The sequence below is a fragment of the Gymnodraco acuticeps genome, unplaced genomic scaffold, assembly GCF_902827175.1.
Source record: "Gymnodraco acuticeps unplaced genomic scaffold, fGymAcu1.1, whole genome shotgun sequence".
Classification (NCBI taxonomy): Eukaryota; Metazoa; Chordata; class Actinopteri; order Perciformes; family Bathydraconidae; genus Gymnodraco; species Gymnodraco acuticeps.
This window is the reverse complement of record NW_022990117.1, coordinates 76,522-93,482: the sequence shown is the minus strand read 5'-3', so window position 1 is coordinate 93,482 and position 16,961 is coordinate 76,522. Positions and strand designations below refer to the sequence as shown.

General features: G+C 40.0%; 1 protein-coding gene across 1 annotated transcript in view; it reads left to right on the top strand.

Annotated features, from left to right (window-relative positions):
- The window catches only part of LOC117546351 (mucin-5AC-like), a 30,035-nt gene extending 16,038 nt beyond the window's left edge, over positions 1 to 13,997 (top strand). The window contains exons 30-48 of the mRNA XM_034216562.1: positions 51 to 4,352; positions 5,168 to 5,322; positions 5,860 to 6,031; positions 6,208 to 6,455; positions 7,000 to 7,183; positions 7,376 to 7,559; positions 7,978 to 8,156; positions 8,257 to 8,326; positions 8,430 to 8,560; positions 9,234 to 9,268; positions 9,352 to 9,520; positions 9,966 to 10,064; positions 10,173 to 10,216; positions 10,937 to 11,059; positions 11,890 to 11,985; positions 12,629 to 12,757; positions 12,861 to 12,900; positions 13,226 to 13,349; positions 13,711 to 13,997. Of these exons, the coding sequence (XP_034072453.1) occupies positions 51 to 4,352; positions 5,168 to 5,322; positions 5,860 to 6,031; positions 6,208 to 6,455; positions 7,000 to 7,183; positions 7,376 to 7,559; positions 7,978 to 8,156; positions 8,257 to 8,326; positions 8,430 to 8,560; positions 9,234 to 9,268; positions 9,352 to 9,520; positions 9,966 to 10,064; positions 10,173 to 10,216; positions 10,937 to 11,059; positions 11,890 to 11,985; positions 12,629 to 12,757; positions 12,861 to 12,900; positions 13,226 to 13,349; positions 13,711 to 13,930 (6,704 nt within the window). The 3' untranslated portion in view covers positions 13,931 to 13,997. The remainder of the gene's footprint in view (positions 1 to 50; positions 4,353 to 5,167; positions 5,323 to 5,859; positions 6,032 to 6,207; positions 6,456 to 6,999; positions 7,184 to 7,375; positions 7,560 to 7,977; positions 8,157 to 8,256; positions 8,327 to 8,429; positions 8,561 to 9,233; positions 9,269 to 9,351; positions 9,521 to 9,965; positions 10,065 to 10,172; positions 10,217 to 10,936; positions 11,060 to 11,889; positions 11,986 to 12,628; positions 12,758 to 12,860; positions 12,901 to 13,225; positions 13,350 to 13,710) is intronic.
- Positions 13,998 to 16,961: the final 2,964 nt, after the last annotated feature.

The window sequence follows — 16,961 nt, the reverse complement described above, 5'->3', positions numbered from 1 at the left end:
ATCGTGTAAGATATACTAAATAACCAGCCCACTTTTATGTATGTCCACAGAGCCCCATACAGTTCCAGTCCCATGCAATCCCTGTGAATGGTCACCATGGTTTGATACTAGCTTCCCAACTCTAGGAACTCCAGGAGGAGACAGTGAAACGTATGACAAGATTAAAGAGGCAGGGAACAAGCTATGTGCCAAGCCAAGCGAGATCCAATGCAGAGCTGAGAAATTCCCAAATGTCTCCATTGACAGTGTTGGACAAGTGGTGCAATGTGATCTGGCTAAGGGGCTCATATGCAGAAATGGAGATCAGTCAGGATCACAGTGCTTCAACTACCAAGTCAGATTTCTGTGTTGTGACTATAGTGCATGCCCAACAAAGCCTAGTCCTTCTATGACACCTTCAATCTCACCCACAAAGCCCGCAATAATACTTACAACCACACATGTTACAGAAACACCTTGTCAGGAAACGTTATGCAAATGGTCAAAATGGATAAATTCCGACTACCCTGAATATGGTAATGGAGTTGGAGACAATGAAACCATCAAACACATCATTCAGAAAGGATTTAAAATCTGCAAGGATCCGGAGGCAGTGGAATGTCGTGCTGAGGAATATCCAACAATTCCCATTCACCAATTGCCGCAACAAGTGACATGTAATAAACAAGGACTCGTGTGTAAGAACAATTTACAGTTTCCTCCCATATGTCTCGATTATGAAATAAGGGTAGAATGTTGCAGAACAGTTCAATGCAGCACAACACCACAAACTACTACTACTTTCACAACGACATCACAGAAAACGCATACCACTACAACAACAAAGCCTTCTACCACAACTGAAACAACAACACTTCAGACAATGACAACTGCACCTTGTCCTGGTGGACATGATATGACATGTGGCTGGTCAGAATGGATCAACCTTGGCAAGCCCACATCAGGCTCCAATGGTGGAGATGATGAATCAATCCAGAATATAATCTCTGCTGGTTATCCTATATGCTCAGCTCCTGAAGAAGTTCAGTGTAGATCTGTTCTTTACCCAGGTCTTCCCTTGTCAGAGATGGGACAAGCTTTGACTTGCAACAAAGATGTTGGTTTCATCTGCAACAACAAACAACAAGGGCTTATACAACAGTGTTTTGATTATGAGATTAGATTGAAATGCTGTGACTGTCAAACACCCTCCACTGCAGTACCAATTACACCCTCAACGCCTTCCACTACAGTAACATCTGCAACACCATCAACTCTATCAACAACAGTTACAGCCTCAACACCTTTGAGTACAACAACTAGTACACCTTCTACCACAACCGAAACAACAACACCTGAACCAATCCCAACTGCACCTTGCCCTGGTGGACATGATATGACATGTGGCTGGTCAGAATGGATCAACTTTGGCAAGCCCACATCAGGCCCCAATGGTGGAGATGATGAATCAATCCAGAATATAATCTCTGCTGGTTATCCTATATGCTCAGCTCCTGAAGAAGTTCAGTGTAGATCTGTTCTTTACCCTGGTTTTCCCACGTCAGAGATGGGACAAACTGTGACTTGCAACAAAGATGTTGGTTTCATCTGCAACAACACACAACAAGGGCCTACGCAACAGTGTTTTGATTATGAGATTAGATTGAAATGCTGTGACTGTCAAACACCTTCCACTCCAGTACCAATTACACCCTCAACTCCTTCCACCACAGTAACAACTACAACACCCTCAACTACTTCAACCACAGTTACAGCCTCAACACCTTTGAGTACAACAACTAGTACACCTTCTACCACAACCGAAACAACAACACCTGAACCAATCCCAACTGCACCTTGCCCTGGTGGACATGATATGACATGTGGCTGGTCAGAATGGATCAACCTTGGCAAGCCCACATCAGTCCCCAATGGTGGAGATGATGAATCAATCCAGAATATAATCTCTGCTGGTTATCCTATATGCTCAGCTCCTGAAGAAGTTCAGTGTAGATCTGTTCTTTACCCTGGTTTTCCCACGTCAGAGATGGGACAAACTGTGACTTGCAACAAAGATGTTGGTTTCATCTGCAACAACACACAACAAGGGCCTACGCAACAGTGTTTTGATTATGAGATTAGATTGAAATGCTGTGACTGTCAAACACCTTCCACTCCAGTACCAATTACACCCTCAATGCCTTCCACTACAGTAACATCTGCAACACCCTCAACTCCTTCCACCACAGTACCAACTACAACACCCTCAACTACTTCAACCACAGTTACAGCCTCAACACCTTTGAGTACAACAACTAGTACACCTTCTACCACAACCGAAACAACAACACCTCAGCCAATCCCAACTGCACCTTGCCCTGGTGGACATGATATGACATGTGGCTGGTCAGAATGGATCAACTTTGGCAAGCCCACATCAGGCCCCAATGGTGGAGATGATGAATCAATCCAGAATATAATCTCTGCTGGTTATCCTATATGCTCAGCTCCTGAAGAAGTCCAGTGTAGATCTGTTCTTTACCCTGGTTTTCCCACGTCAGAGATGGGACAAACTGTGACTTGCAACAAAGATGTTGGTTTCATCTGCAACAACACACAACAAGGGCCTACGCAACAGTGTTTTGATTATGAGATTAGATTGAAATGCTGTGACTGTCAAACACCTTCCACTCCAGTACCAATTACACCCTCAACTCCTTCCACCACAGTAACAACTACAACACCCTCAACTACTTCAACCACAGTTACAGCCTCAACACCTTTGAGTACAACAACTAGTACACCTTCTACCACAACCGAAACAACAACACCTGAACCAATCCCAACTGCACCTTGCCCTGGTGGACATGATATGACATGTGGCTGGTCAGAATGGATCAACCTTGGCAAGCCCACATCAGTCCCCAATGGTGGAGATGATGAATCAATCCAGAATATAATCTCTGCTGGTTATCCTATATGCTCAGCTCCTGAAGAAGTTCAGTGTAGATCTGTTCTTTACCCTGGTTTTCCCACGTCAGAGATGGGACAAACTGTGACTTGCAACAAAGATGTTGGTTTCATTTGCAACAACACACAACAAGGGCCTACGCAACAGTGTTTTGATTATGAGATTAGATTGAAATGCTGTGACTGTCAAACACCTTCCACTCCAGTACCAATTACACCCTCAATGCCTTCCACTACAGTAACATCTGCAACACCCTCAACTCCTTCCACCACAGTAACAACTCCAACACCCTCAACTCCCTCCACCACAGTAACAACTACAACACCCTCAACTCCTTCCACCACAGTAACAACTACAACACCCTCAACTCCTTCCACCACAGTAACAACTACAGCACCCTCAACTCCTTCCACCACAGTTACAACTACAACACCCTCAACTCCTTCCACCACAGTTACAACTACAACACCCTCAACTCCCTCCACCACAGTAACAACTACAACACCCTCAACTACTTCAACCACAGTACCAACTACAACACCCTCAACTCCCTCCACCACAGTTACAACTACAACACCCTCAACTCCCTCCACCACAGTAACAACTACAACACCCTCAACTCCTTCCACCACAGTTACAACTACAACACCCTCAACTCCCTCCACCACGGTAACAACTACGACAACCTCAACTCCTTCCACCACAGTACCAACTACAACACCCTCAACTCCCTCCACCACGGTAACAACTACAACACCCTCAACTCCTTCCACCACAGTAACATCTGCAACACCCTCAACTACTTCAACCACAGTAACAACTGCAACACCCTCAACTCCTTCCAAGACAGTAACAACTACAACACCCTCAACTCCCTCCACCACAGTAACAACTACAACACCCTCAACTCCTTCCACCACAGTAACAACTACAACACCCTCAACTCCTTCAACCACAGTAACAACTACAACACCCTCAACTCCTTCAACCACAGTAACAACTACAACACCCTCAACTCCCTCCACCACAGTTACAACTACAACACCCTCAACTCCCTCCACCACAGTAACAACTACAACACCCTCAACTCCTTCCACCACGGTAACAACTACGACAACCTCAACTCCTTCCACCGCAGTACCAACTACAACACCCTCAACTCCTTCAACCACAGTAACAACTACAACACCCTCAACTCCTTCAACCACAGTAACAACTACAACACCCTCAACTCCCTCCACCACAGTAACAACTACAACACCCTCAACGCCTTCCACCACAGTAACAACTGCAACGCCATCAACTCCTTCCACTACGATAATTGTACTGACAGAAGAAACCAATCAACCAATTACTTCGCCACAATGCCAATGTTTTTATAATGGTACAAAGTTTCCTGCTGGTAAGTACTGTTCATAATAACGGATTTATCTTGAAAACGGGTCATATCTATTTCAGACACCAGTGTGATATCACAACAAAATATAAAAATAAAATAAAGGCCTATACTACATAAGATATTTGTTCGAAACCCATTTCCCATTTCTCCACCTAAATTGTACACTTACCATGTACCAAACAATCCTATACTAAATGTGTATAGAACAATAAACCAAACATGCAGTAACTGTATTCAATTATATTTACATAAAAATAATGGAGATTACTAGCAGGATTACAATGTAACAATACATTTGAAAATAAGATAATTAGATCATAGGAAGACTGAATCTTATTTTATCTTTTCATTTAGTCTCTCTTTTCGAAATCTCTTTTTATTCTTTTTTTAAATGCGGTGGGTGGATATCTGATTTATTAAACAAAAATACCGTGTTTGATTTGAATTCAACTATATTATTCTGTAAGCCTATCCTTTAAATATAGAGGACACATTTTTTATACGGAATCATTTGGTTTCTTCTTTTCTAAGTTGATATTGTTTTGTTTTTCTACATAATACGCTAAAGTAAAAGCCATCTTAGTGTTTGCATGGTGATGGCATTGCATTTCATATTGAGGTAATCCAAAAGTAACTGAAAGTAATCAGGTACATCACTTTTATATTGTGATACTTAAATAAGTTTATTAATTAAACTTGTTTAACATTTAACTAATCATTTTAAGAGAATATAGATTTAGGGTAACCCTCCGAACTCTGGATATAACATTATGTGATACGTGACTCCTTTTCACAAACCTGCTGTGTCTCATTTTCAGGCTCCATAGTATACAATGAGACAGACCATGATGGCTACTGTTACACAGGGTACTGCAATGAGAGCTGTCATGTAGTAACCACAGGACAGCCATGTGATATACATCCTCCACATCCTCCACCTGTGTTTTGTGTAACAGGTCAAGGTCAAAAACAGGTAATTATTGATTTATATTCCATACAAATGTTTTTTTTATACGCAATTGTTCAACCCACAAACTGTTGTCAGATAATGAAATGTGCATTATTAATTGTTATACCTACTGACAAATTATTTAGGTTTAGTCAGCACAACTACTTGGTTAAGTTTAGAAAGAAAATGTGATTTTAGTTTAAATAACAAAGTCAACATCCTTTGTTTTGTGTCCCATCCCTCCCTTATGGAGTTTTCTAGCTGATATACTATGCAACTGACTGTAGCCTCTGCTTCTGTCATAATTGCTACTGTTGCTATACGTGGTGTCTTCTTTTATTCAATCCTTTGGTGAAAAAACGTGCTGAAACATGATCAGTACTGCCTTCTAGTTGGTTTAGCAGGCCCCTTCTGACCTGCATTTATAAAGCTGAAGACCACTGATACCACTCATTTAATTGACTGAGAAATGGAACCAGGTGTTAAATCCTTTGATTGTTATGAATGCATTAAAACCACTCATCTATATTTTTAAACAACAATCTTTAATTATTCTCACAGAATGGTGAAAGTTGGATGATGAGTAACTGTACTAAGGCAACGTGTATAAATGGCAACGTTTCCATGAGCCACAGACCGTGCCATATTCAAAAGCCTGTAGTCTGTGCAAATAACTTTGCTGCAATTAAAGTGCTGGATGATGAAGGATGCTGCTCCCACTATGAATGTCAATGTAAGTCTGACCTGCTAAAATGTTGCTTGTTGAAAAGTCCAAAGGTTGAACATGTAAAAGCATTTTACCTAAAACAATCTTTTATCTTCTTTTCTTTCTCTATATTCTTGACTTATATTGTTTCAACAGTTGCGTGAAATGTCATAAAAAAACTGAAATATATTTTGTGTATGAAGGTATCTGCTACGGGTGGGGAGATCCCCATTATGTCACATTCGATGGAACCTACTATGGTTTGCAAGGCAACTGTTCCTACTGGCTGGTGAAAGAGATCTCGCCCAAATATGACTTCAGTGTTATAATTGACAACTACTACTGTGGAGCAGCTGACGGCTTGTCCTGTCCTCAGTCCATCACAGTCTTCTACAAAAGCTACAAGATCTTTATAACACAAAAGGAAATAAATAGCACATTTAAAAATCAGGTAATTCAAAGCAACTATTAAAGGTGGGGTATGTAATTTATTTTATATTTGATGGAATGCTCTTAACATCCCGATAGCAATGAATATATGAAATGCTTTGACAATAAATACATAACATAATTTCATCTGTGGATGCCGTAGCACTGTAAAAGCACGACCAATCATTTTAGCCAAAATGATTGGATGGCCTACCTGCCTGTCAGCCTTCCATCTGTGCACACACTTATCTCGTAGCCTCATTGGTCATATGAGCCGGAGGAGAGGGGCTCTGTAAGGAAGTCTGAAGGAAGAGGTAGATTTTTTCCGGTTGTGTACTTTCAAATTCTAGCGCACTCGAGCTGGTTTCTCCAAAATGACATACCCCACCTTTAACTTTCTTCATTTAAATTTAAACTAGTGATTATCTTAGCTTCAACCCTGTTTTGTTCCCTTCATCGCAAATGCAACCCATTGTGTGAACCTTACAGAACTGATTTGATCCTTATTTGTATAATTATCAAATGCATTGACCCTTACAAATTGTAATTTCTGCTTTTTGTTTTAGGTTTCCGTCAATGACAGGCATGTAAGTCCTGCATACCAGAACGGGCACTTCCGTATAACCACCACTGGTATTGATACAGTGCTTGTAATCCCTAAAATCCATGCCAAGATCACCTTCTCAGGGCTCATATTCAGCATTGACCTGCCCTATAGTAAATTTGGCAACAACACCTGGGGGCAGTGTGGTAAGTCCTGCAGTTTAAATAAAAAGCATCTCAATGTATGTAGACTTTGGAAAGCATTCGATGATGGACATGCTTCATGTCTACAGAGGTTGAATATGTTGTGAAGTTAATACTTACATAAGATGGAATATATTGTACCTATTCGACACATTCTGCCATCAGTGTGATTGATAATGATGAGGGTTTCTCCAGGCACATGTGATAACAACCGGACAGATGACTGCATGTTGCCCAGTGGCAAAATTGATTCTTCATGTCCTAATATGGCTCACGAGTGGCATACTGACAGCAACTGTACACAACTTCCTCCCACACCAAACACAACTCCTACGCCCGATACCTGCAATACAAGCATCTGTGAGATCATCGAGAGCAGGTAGGAGGAAAATAGGAAAACATGTCATCTATAACTCTAATCGTCAATAACATCAGGTTTAACAATGCTTAGTTTTAATAATACATTTCAGCTGATGATTTTGAGAATTTACAAATTCTTTCACTTATTGTAGGTAAGTATAAACTTTATATATATTTTACACAGGGATGTTAGCCTTTGTAGACCACTTACATGCACTAATACCTATAGCACACACTACTGGAAAGGAAGCACTGAAAGAACACTGATAACTGACTTCTTCTGTCTTAATGACAAAAAGCCAGCAATATTTCATGTTTCCTCTCTTTAAAAGCTCTTATTAGACAACACAGATACTGGTTTATTGATTTGCATGTCTTGATGTGTAACGATGTATTCAGCTTGTGTCCATTCTGACAATACATCTCATACTCCCCAGTGTATTTGAAGCTTGCCACAAGGTCGTTGACTACCGTCCTTTTGTTGAGGCCTGTGAGTTTGACGTTTGTCACATGCACATTAATCACATTGGCTGCATCAGCTTACAAACTTACGCTGGAGTCTGTGCTTCGGCTGGAATATGCATCGACTGGAGGAATTCCACCAAAGGACTCTGTGGTATGCAACCAGATTATGTTATAGAGGCACTATAACAATATCACAGCAATGACCTCAACTTAAAAAAGCATGATGTTTATTCTGTCTTCGTCTCTTATAGCATATACATGTCCAAGTCCCAAAGTGTATCAGCCCTGTGGCCCTCCGGTGGAGCCTACCTGTGATTCCTGGTACAGACATTCACCAACTCTCATAGTCAATCCATCAACATTCATTTATGTTTTGACTCACATACAACATTGGCTCTCACACAATATGTTGTTGTTTCTGCAGGTACAACCAGAAGTTTATCAGTACTGTCAATGAGTTCAGAGAGATGGATACTGTTGAGACGGAGGGTTGCTATTGCCCCAGTGGCACCAACCTCGTCTCCTCCGCCTCTGATGAATGTGTTCCTACCTGTGGTAAGGGCAGATGGCACTTCTCTATGGCAAAAGCAGTAAAGGCAATCTCATGAATGGACTGTATTTGTATCTGACTGTTTTTGTAACAGTTTGTGTGCTGTAGAACAATTAGGATGTAAGGGAAGCTAACTTTAAGGCCCTTCTGCCAGGTTTGTACCTGATCTGAGACCACCTGAATTTATTATCCTTATCTTTCACCTTAAAGTATTTTACCATTACTTTGCCGTACTGTCGCTGACATTCTAAAGGTATAGTGAAATGTATTAAACATGTCTTTCATTTTCCACTGTATCACAGAACTGCCAACTTTTCCTTATAATTAATAACCTGCACACATATACAGGTTTTTGCTTAACCTCTTTTGGTTTATCAAAACCAACATATTCAACTTAAAGTGAAGGTAGACACGCAGTGATGTAGCACAGTAAAGCTGTGATATTAGGTCTTAGCCAATTTTAATACGGAGCATGCAAACTGAAAGCAACCTGCGTAGGCAATGGGTTAAGTTGTAATGGTTAATCATCATTTGGAATATGAAGTTTGAACATAAGGTTAGGAAAGATATGAGGATTTTTAACACACTCAGTTTTTACTATCCTTATCTCCTGAGGCTGGCTGGCCAAACCACACATTATTGTAAATTACTTTATTCATTCTATTTCCCTCCTAACAGAAATATGTCGACTGGCAAAGGGAAAATGGAAAGAGGTAAATGTTTTTTCAACCCTTTATCTTAACCCTTTGATAATACTATGCCTCCTGCCACACTTACCTTAACATTGTGTCCTCAGGCCAATTCCACGTGGACAGAAGACTGTAACACGTGTATTTGTGAAGAGGACACACTGCAGGTCACATGCAGTCACGTGTCCTGTCCAACACTGCCACCTGTCAGCTGTGAGGAGCCGGGTCAGATTAAAGTCACTAATACTGTTGGCTGCTGTCAAGAGGATAAGTGTGGTAAGTGAGCAGCAAGAAGTTTATTCACGTTGTGTTTGTCCCTTTTAAGTTGAACCCAAGGATGGCCTATCAGATGAGTAAGGGAGGCAGCCAGATCTCTGTGCAGGAACCATGTGTCAGACAGATCCAACATATGATGGTTGTAAGAAGTCATTGATGTATAAAACAAAACATCTGATGCTTCCAGAATGTATGCAGTGGTTGTTCCAAATGAGCTGGAGTCAGGATGAACTAAGGTTTCACTAGATCATGTATGGCAGGGTGTTTGCAGGAAGCCATGTTCAAAGTGAGATAACAACCTAGAGAATTGTACGTTTGTTAATTGTAATGGAGGACCAAAAATGACCAAACCATGGTCTTTTCTTGCCTGTTCTGATTAGGATAAGGATGTTTTTAATGTATAGAGTAAAGATGAATCTTATCTTATTGTCTTGTGTTTAAACAGAGTGTGATGTGAAGCAGTGCTCTGGGGTTGTGCCGTCCTGTCCTGTGGGTTATACTCTCCACACCACTGTGGGAGTCTGCTGCTCGAACTACTCCTGCGGTGAGTGTGCCATGCTGGTCCATCCTTTCACTCAATAACCAGGTTCATTTTCACTAGGATTTTTACATCAGAATTAATCTGAATTTAATTGGTATGTTTCCTTCACAGAGCCCATTCCGGATGTGTGTGTTTTCAACAACCTTCAATATCAGGTGAGATCCCACATGTTAATATAATCTGATTGGAATATAATACATCCTCATCAAGGATTACAAGATGGCTTCGTTTAAAACATAGTGACTGTGTCATCTTTCTATAGCCATATGTCATCAAGAACATGTTTAGAACTACTAAGTCGTAGTAGTGTGGGACATGTATGGTGGTTGTTGCTGTACTGCCTGATGTTTAGCTTTAAACAATTGCAAAAATAAAAAAAGTATGCAACATTTAGACACATCTAGGTGGGAATTGGTGTGTCTTATAGTGTGGGATCTGCCAATGAATCCAGGAAAATGTTTATTTGCATGTTCCAGTATTTACAGTATATTAAATAACAAAAAGTGCATTATTTCTAAACACATGTGCACTAGATCTGTTGAAACCAAATACATAGAAAGCCACTGGACATTTGGATTCAGTTAATCTTGCATCATAATGCAGTCTCTCTTACAAATGGAAAGTTGAATACATAAGCCATAACATATCAACGAGGAGCTGGTTCATGTTTGAGTCCTCTTTCCATCGATTGTGAATAATAATAAATTGTGAACATATGTTAGTGGCCACTTTTCCAGTTACATTTATAAAACACAACCCAACAACACAGTAATTAACTCGGAGGTATGAACGTATAACTATACTGTATGTGTATTACTGAGGACTGCATAAGAGAGGGAATGTCTTCTTGCTGACTGCTCACCCTGTCTACCCAGGTTGGAGACTTAGTGCCCATGAAGTCATGTGAGATGTGCATATGTAGTCCCCGGACAGATGCCAGCAGCCACCAGAACATCATAGAATGTCATCCATTACCATGTGACACACACTGCCCTGTGGTAAGATGTTCAACATCCAATCAATTGTTGACATGTTTTTAACTGTGCACAGTGTTTGCTGGTAGGCTGTGTACTTGCCAGACCATACAGTTATGTGTTTCCTTAACTGACTTAAGTCATAGTTTTGGTAAACTTTATGTTGGGGTGATGGAATCTGGTGCCCTCTTGGATCAGCAGCCCTCCATCCGAACCAGAAGTCCTTTATTTGTCCCACATTGCTCCCTCATACATATTTGTTTTTAAGTTCATGCTACCTAGGTTCTTTGTGACATTCATTATGATAATTAATCACATTCTATCCAAGAAACATTCATCTTCTTTTTTCAAAGGTAAAGGCAAGCACTTCGGCATTGTCATTTTTCAATCCACATTAATGCCCTTCAAAACTGAGCTCTGAAGTGGACTTTTCTGTTCTGCTTTGATTGTAGGTTCAATCAAAGCATATGGGATAAGCAAAAGAAAAACAGAACACTTCCACATTTGATTTAAAACCATCTAATTAGTACACAAAGTGAATCCAGTTATAGGCCATTTTCATTACTCCTGCTAGGACACACGTTTGTCTTCACACCAGCCACACACATAGACAAGAGGTTAAGTGTTCTGTGTTTGCCCATCTGTATTTAGTTGTTATCTTTACTGCCACTGTAAATATTTAATACAACTTATTACAAAGTAAGCAATACTGTAAACCAAACAGACTACTAATGTCAAGCCAAATTGCGATGTTCTCATACTGCACATTTTCAGATGTTAATATCAGATCTCCAGCAGATTTTATGATATTAATTGTTTTACTGTGCTAAATGAGTCTTTGTGTTTTTGTTCAGGGTTATGAGTACCAGGTCAGGCCTAATCAGTGCTGTGGAAAGTGTGTCCAGATCAGCTGCATTGTCGCATTGCCCAACTCCACACACTCATTAAAGGTTAGTATATGTGTGTGTGCATGCACTGTTCGTTTGGAGAGAGAGAGTGAAAGAGGTTAGATGTGATGATTATGTGACGTCATCAACATTCATTTTTTGTTTGCTTTTGGTTAATGCCAACCATGCTGTGTTTAGGAACATATTTAGCAATATATTTTGCGTAAATCTTTTTATAAACATACATAACCCCTGGTGTGACATCTCTTCAAGTTTTTCCGGTCATGCCACTAGAATCAGCAGAAATCCACAAGAGATGAAGTGCATCTTTATTCCTTGACACACACACATTCAAAGAAATAGCAGACAAGGCAACATTCCACATATGAAGATCAGATGACTCTGATGAAGCACTCTTTAAACGTGCTATTTATTTCCTTTTGTGTTATAAAGATCTTGTAGCTTTTGTAGAAGACTGTGATGGAGGACAGGACAAGCCGTCAGCTGCTCCACAGTAGTAGTTGTCAATTATAACACTGAAGTCATATTTGGGCGAGATCTCTTTCACCAGCCAGTAGGAACAGTTGCCTTGCAAACCATAGTAGGTTCCATCGAATGTGACATAATGGGGATCTCCCCACCCGTAGCAGATACCTTCATACACAAAATATATTTCATTTTTTAATTATTTGATTTTATTCTTTAGCCTGGAACCATTTGGAGTCCCGCTTGGAACCCCTGTGTGAAGTTTGAGTGTGTGAAGATTGCTAATCACTTCATTACTGTTGAGGCCAAGACCATGTGTCCTTCCTACGACCCAGCAGAATGCATACCGGTAACTTCCCCACACACACAGACACACACACACACACACACACACACACACACTATGAGAAGCAGCAGTATACTGATGTGATCTGATTGTGTGTCTCCTGCAGGGAACTGAGACTGTCGCTCCAGACGGATGCTGCCACATCTGTATGTATTGCTTTCATGAACCTGCACACTATTTAGCAGGCTCTCCTCTCTCTCTGCTTCACATTGATGTCAACTTATTATTTAACCATTCAGAAGCATTGTGATCAGCAGGCCATTCAAAAACTAGTTTTGGTATTGATCCAGGGCAGTTACCTGACAGCTAGGAGCTCACTTAAGTAGTCATGTTCTTACTAAAAGAAAATACTTTTCAACCATGACCTGCTACCATCAAAGCGGGAGAAGTAGCCTCCAGGGTATACAGCTGCTATGAATGTGTAAACCAGGTCAGATAGAAAGATCTCATCCCTCCTCTGTCCTGCCTCAGGTATTCGCAGAGGTCAGCCCTGCAATGTGAGCAGCACTGCTGTGATCGTGGAGAACCAGGGCTGCCTCTCAAAAGAGGTCGTTAATGTCACGTCCTGCGCCGGAGCATGTGGAACCTTCACCTTGTAAGTCCCCCTCATGTACACATAATAATACTTTTTTTTCAATTGCTAAAACTTATTTTTTGGAAACTTAGTTTCTCAAAACACTAAACACAATTCAGAAAACCACACACCCAAAGTGCAAAACACGTCATATATCTTGCAAAATGACCCACTGCTATGTGTTATAGCAACTGAAAAAAACTGTAGTAAAAATAATCTCAGGCTTTGTACTTTCGCTATGACATCATCATTGTTATTGCCTTTGATGAAGCTTAGAGTAGTACACTGATCATTACATATACATGTACATATATAATATTGTATTTTTTTCTTTTTTTCTGTGTCACCTTTATCTTCACACATGGTTCCACTCTCTCCTCAGTTATTCTATCAAAATGCGAGCTCTGCAACACACATGCTCCTGCTGCCAGGAGGTGGCTACGTCTAAGAGGCAGATCCAGCTCTCCTGCCCCGACAGCACAGAGATCAGCTTCAGCTACACCCACATCGAGGCCTGTGCCTGCCTGGACACCGACTGCTCTGTGGTGCGCCGCGGGCAGATCTCTTCCCCAGCTACCAGCTCTCGCCGACGCAGGAGATAAGGCCAAAACCAGGCATCATCTGCATACATTTTCCTCTATGTATATCTCATGTATTAGGGCAGATACAATTATAATCCCACATATATCTCTTTAATAAAGATCATACAGTACTGCAAGCGGAGTATGTCTTGTTTTCTATGCACAGTGTGTGAGTGTGAAGATCAAGTCAAATGTCTACAATAAACCCAGTTTTAATAGATTCAAAATAAATTATTACATGGCTTAGTTTAATATTCAATTCTGATTGGTCAATTTGTTTGAGGTGTTTACTCTACAGCTCTGTAGTAGCTGAAGGTTCATCAGAAAGCAGAAGTACATAACATGGAGGACATCTTTAGGGCTGAGTCTGGGACAACTGGACTTGCTTTAGATGTATATATCATGTAATAACAGATAAGCAGCATACATATTAAATGTAATGCTGAATGCACTGTTAACCTGTTAAGCCACAAGGTCCCCCTCGGCGGGTACTTCTTTTTTTTTTTCATGACACTGTGTCTCAGGGCATCTTAATATTTAAGAACCTATTAATGTGTTATACCAGATTAACGGGAATAATCTAGTTGACGATACAAACCATTTTTACCAAAACAAAACACAAGTCTCATAAGAAGCATCGACCCCTGAGCGAAAAATGCTAACGCACGTTGGCACAAAACTCAAGATAAAGATACCCTTATTACTTATCATAGCTGCACATACAAGATATCTGATTAAAGCTGAGGTTCCACAGATTATTTAGGTATATATATCATCACTGAGTGATCCGAACTCGCGACAGGGGAAGCAAATACAGACATCACAGCACGTACCTACTGTGATTTTTATTAAATTAGTTAGGGGACATGATCAAATCGGAATATAATGTTCTTTTAAATAACGTTAACTAAAGGGAACAATCTATTTGACACAGCTGAAGCTCTGGCCTTCCTTAAAAACGAACTAATTTAATACAAATCACAGTTGTATTACACACAATGCACTGTTTTTTGAGAAAAATAAATCGTAACTAATGCACCATAATACATTCTGAGGAGAAATACAAATAAAATAAAAGAAGCCTCCCTTGAGTTACTACAAGCTATAAAGTAGATTTAAAAAAAACGCTTTATAGAATAAAATAATGGACGTTGTAGAAATGTGTGTGTGCACCACGACAAAGCAGCCTCATTCACTTTACATTGGCGTTGTTTGCGTGGTGCAGACATGTAAATGTAGCAAAGTTCGTGACTCCACCACACAATGCGGTGTTAAGGAGTCGTGGTGGAGTCACGCATTCTGGTGAGATCAGGTTGGGCCAGAGATAGGTCAAATCCACCCAAATGACCCCAGAAGTGGTTTTTTTGTTGCTAAATCTCTCTAAAAAGGTCAAATGTCACTTGTTTTGCATTAATCTTAATACAGGGTACTTATTATATGTTGTAGTTTGGATTCCTAAAGCCTTTAGTCTACCATCCCATCATTCAAGGGTGGTTTTCACTATAAGTACATTTTTTCTTTTTTGGACGGACACAATAATTAAAATTTCTTTACTGTGTTCAATCTGAATTTACTTTAAAATAAAAACATCTATATTGATTCTGACACTTCTACATCCAACTCACAGGTGTAACCTTGCTTTGAGAACCCTTTTAGAATGGAAGATATGGTCATTTGTTCTGGGAATGTCATTTTTGAGCCTGAGACCTTAAAAACAGGCTCGGGGCTTAACAGGTTAATTGAACCTTGGATTCTGAATCATTGTTTTGATCCTGGTTTCGTAAACTAAACCGGAAACAGCAGTATCTTTTATTGTGTTAACGCTGTAAACTTGACAGTTTTTTAACCCAAACCACCTACTGGTTAAAGCACGTTATTACACGTTTAGAGTAATTGCAATGCAGGTAGATTGTGTTGCTTTTTAATGACTGTTTTAAAATGCTTTTTTCTTAATGTCTTTCATTTTTCAGATTGAACACAGTAAACAAATGTAAATTATGGTGTCCGTCCGTCCGTCCAAAAAAAAAAAAACTTATAGTGAAAACCACCCTTGAATGATGGGATGGTAGACTAAAAGCTTTAGGAATCCTAACTACAACATATAATAAGTACCCTGTATCAAGATTGAAGCAAAACAAGTGAAATGTGACCTTTTTAGAGAGATTTAGCACAAAAAAAACACTTATGGGGACATTTGGGTGGATTTTCCATATCTCTGGCCCCCCTTGATCGATTTTGATGATTGACATATCTTTCTAACCGTCAGAGCCAATGGAATCGAGGGGAACTCCCACATACACACACACATGACCAAATAAGGAGTGAGGGTGACGCATAGCCAAAACTGGAAGTTGCGATAACTCTGGTAGCTACCATTAGCAGCTAACTTTTACTCTCCGATTTTTACATAAAAATGGAATTATGGATTATAAATAATTTGTTCAAAGCCACAGACACATTATCAACCTATGGATTAACCGATTCAGCCGCTTTTTTTCTCGTTTTAATGCCATTGAACACGTCTTTTGATCAGATTGACAGCTACGGTGAGACGATCTCCCGTAAAAGCTACGTAAAGGTACGTGTTGTGATGTCTGTGTTTGCTTCCCCTGTCGCGAGTTCGTAGTTCATTTTTCGCTCAGGGGTCATTTAGATGCTTCATATGAGACTTGTGTTTTGTTTTGGTAAAAATGGTTAGTATCGGAAATTAGCTGAGATTATTCCCTTTAATCTGGTATAACACATTAACAGGTTCTTAAATATTAAGATCCCCTGAGACACAGTGTCGTGAAAAAAAAGAAAAGAAAAAGGACCCGCCGAGGGGGTACTTGGGGCTTAACAGGTTAAATATTAAGAGTACTTACAAATTAGGGGGAAAGTAGAAGGTCAATGATAGAAATATAGAATAGAAAATATCAAGAAGATACTGTAAATGATCTCTACAATAAAACAATTTAGTGCCGGATGTACAAATATATTAATATGAGGATGTGCAAAACAGACAAACTAATTAGGCTTTATTAAAACATTAAATAATACTTTCGGTTAAGGT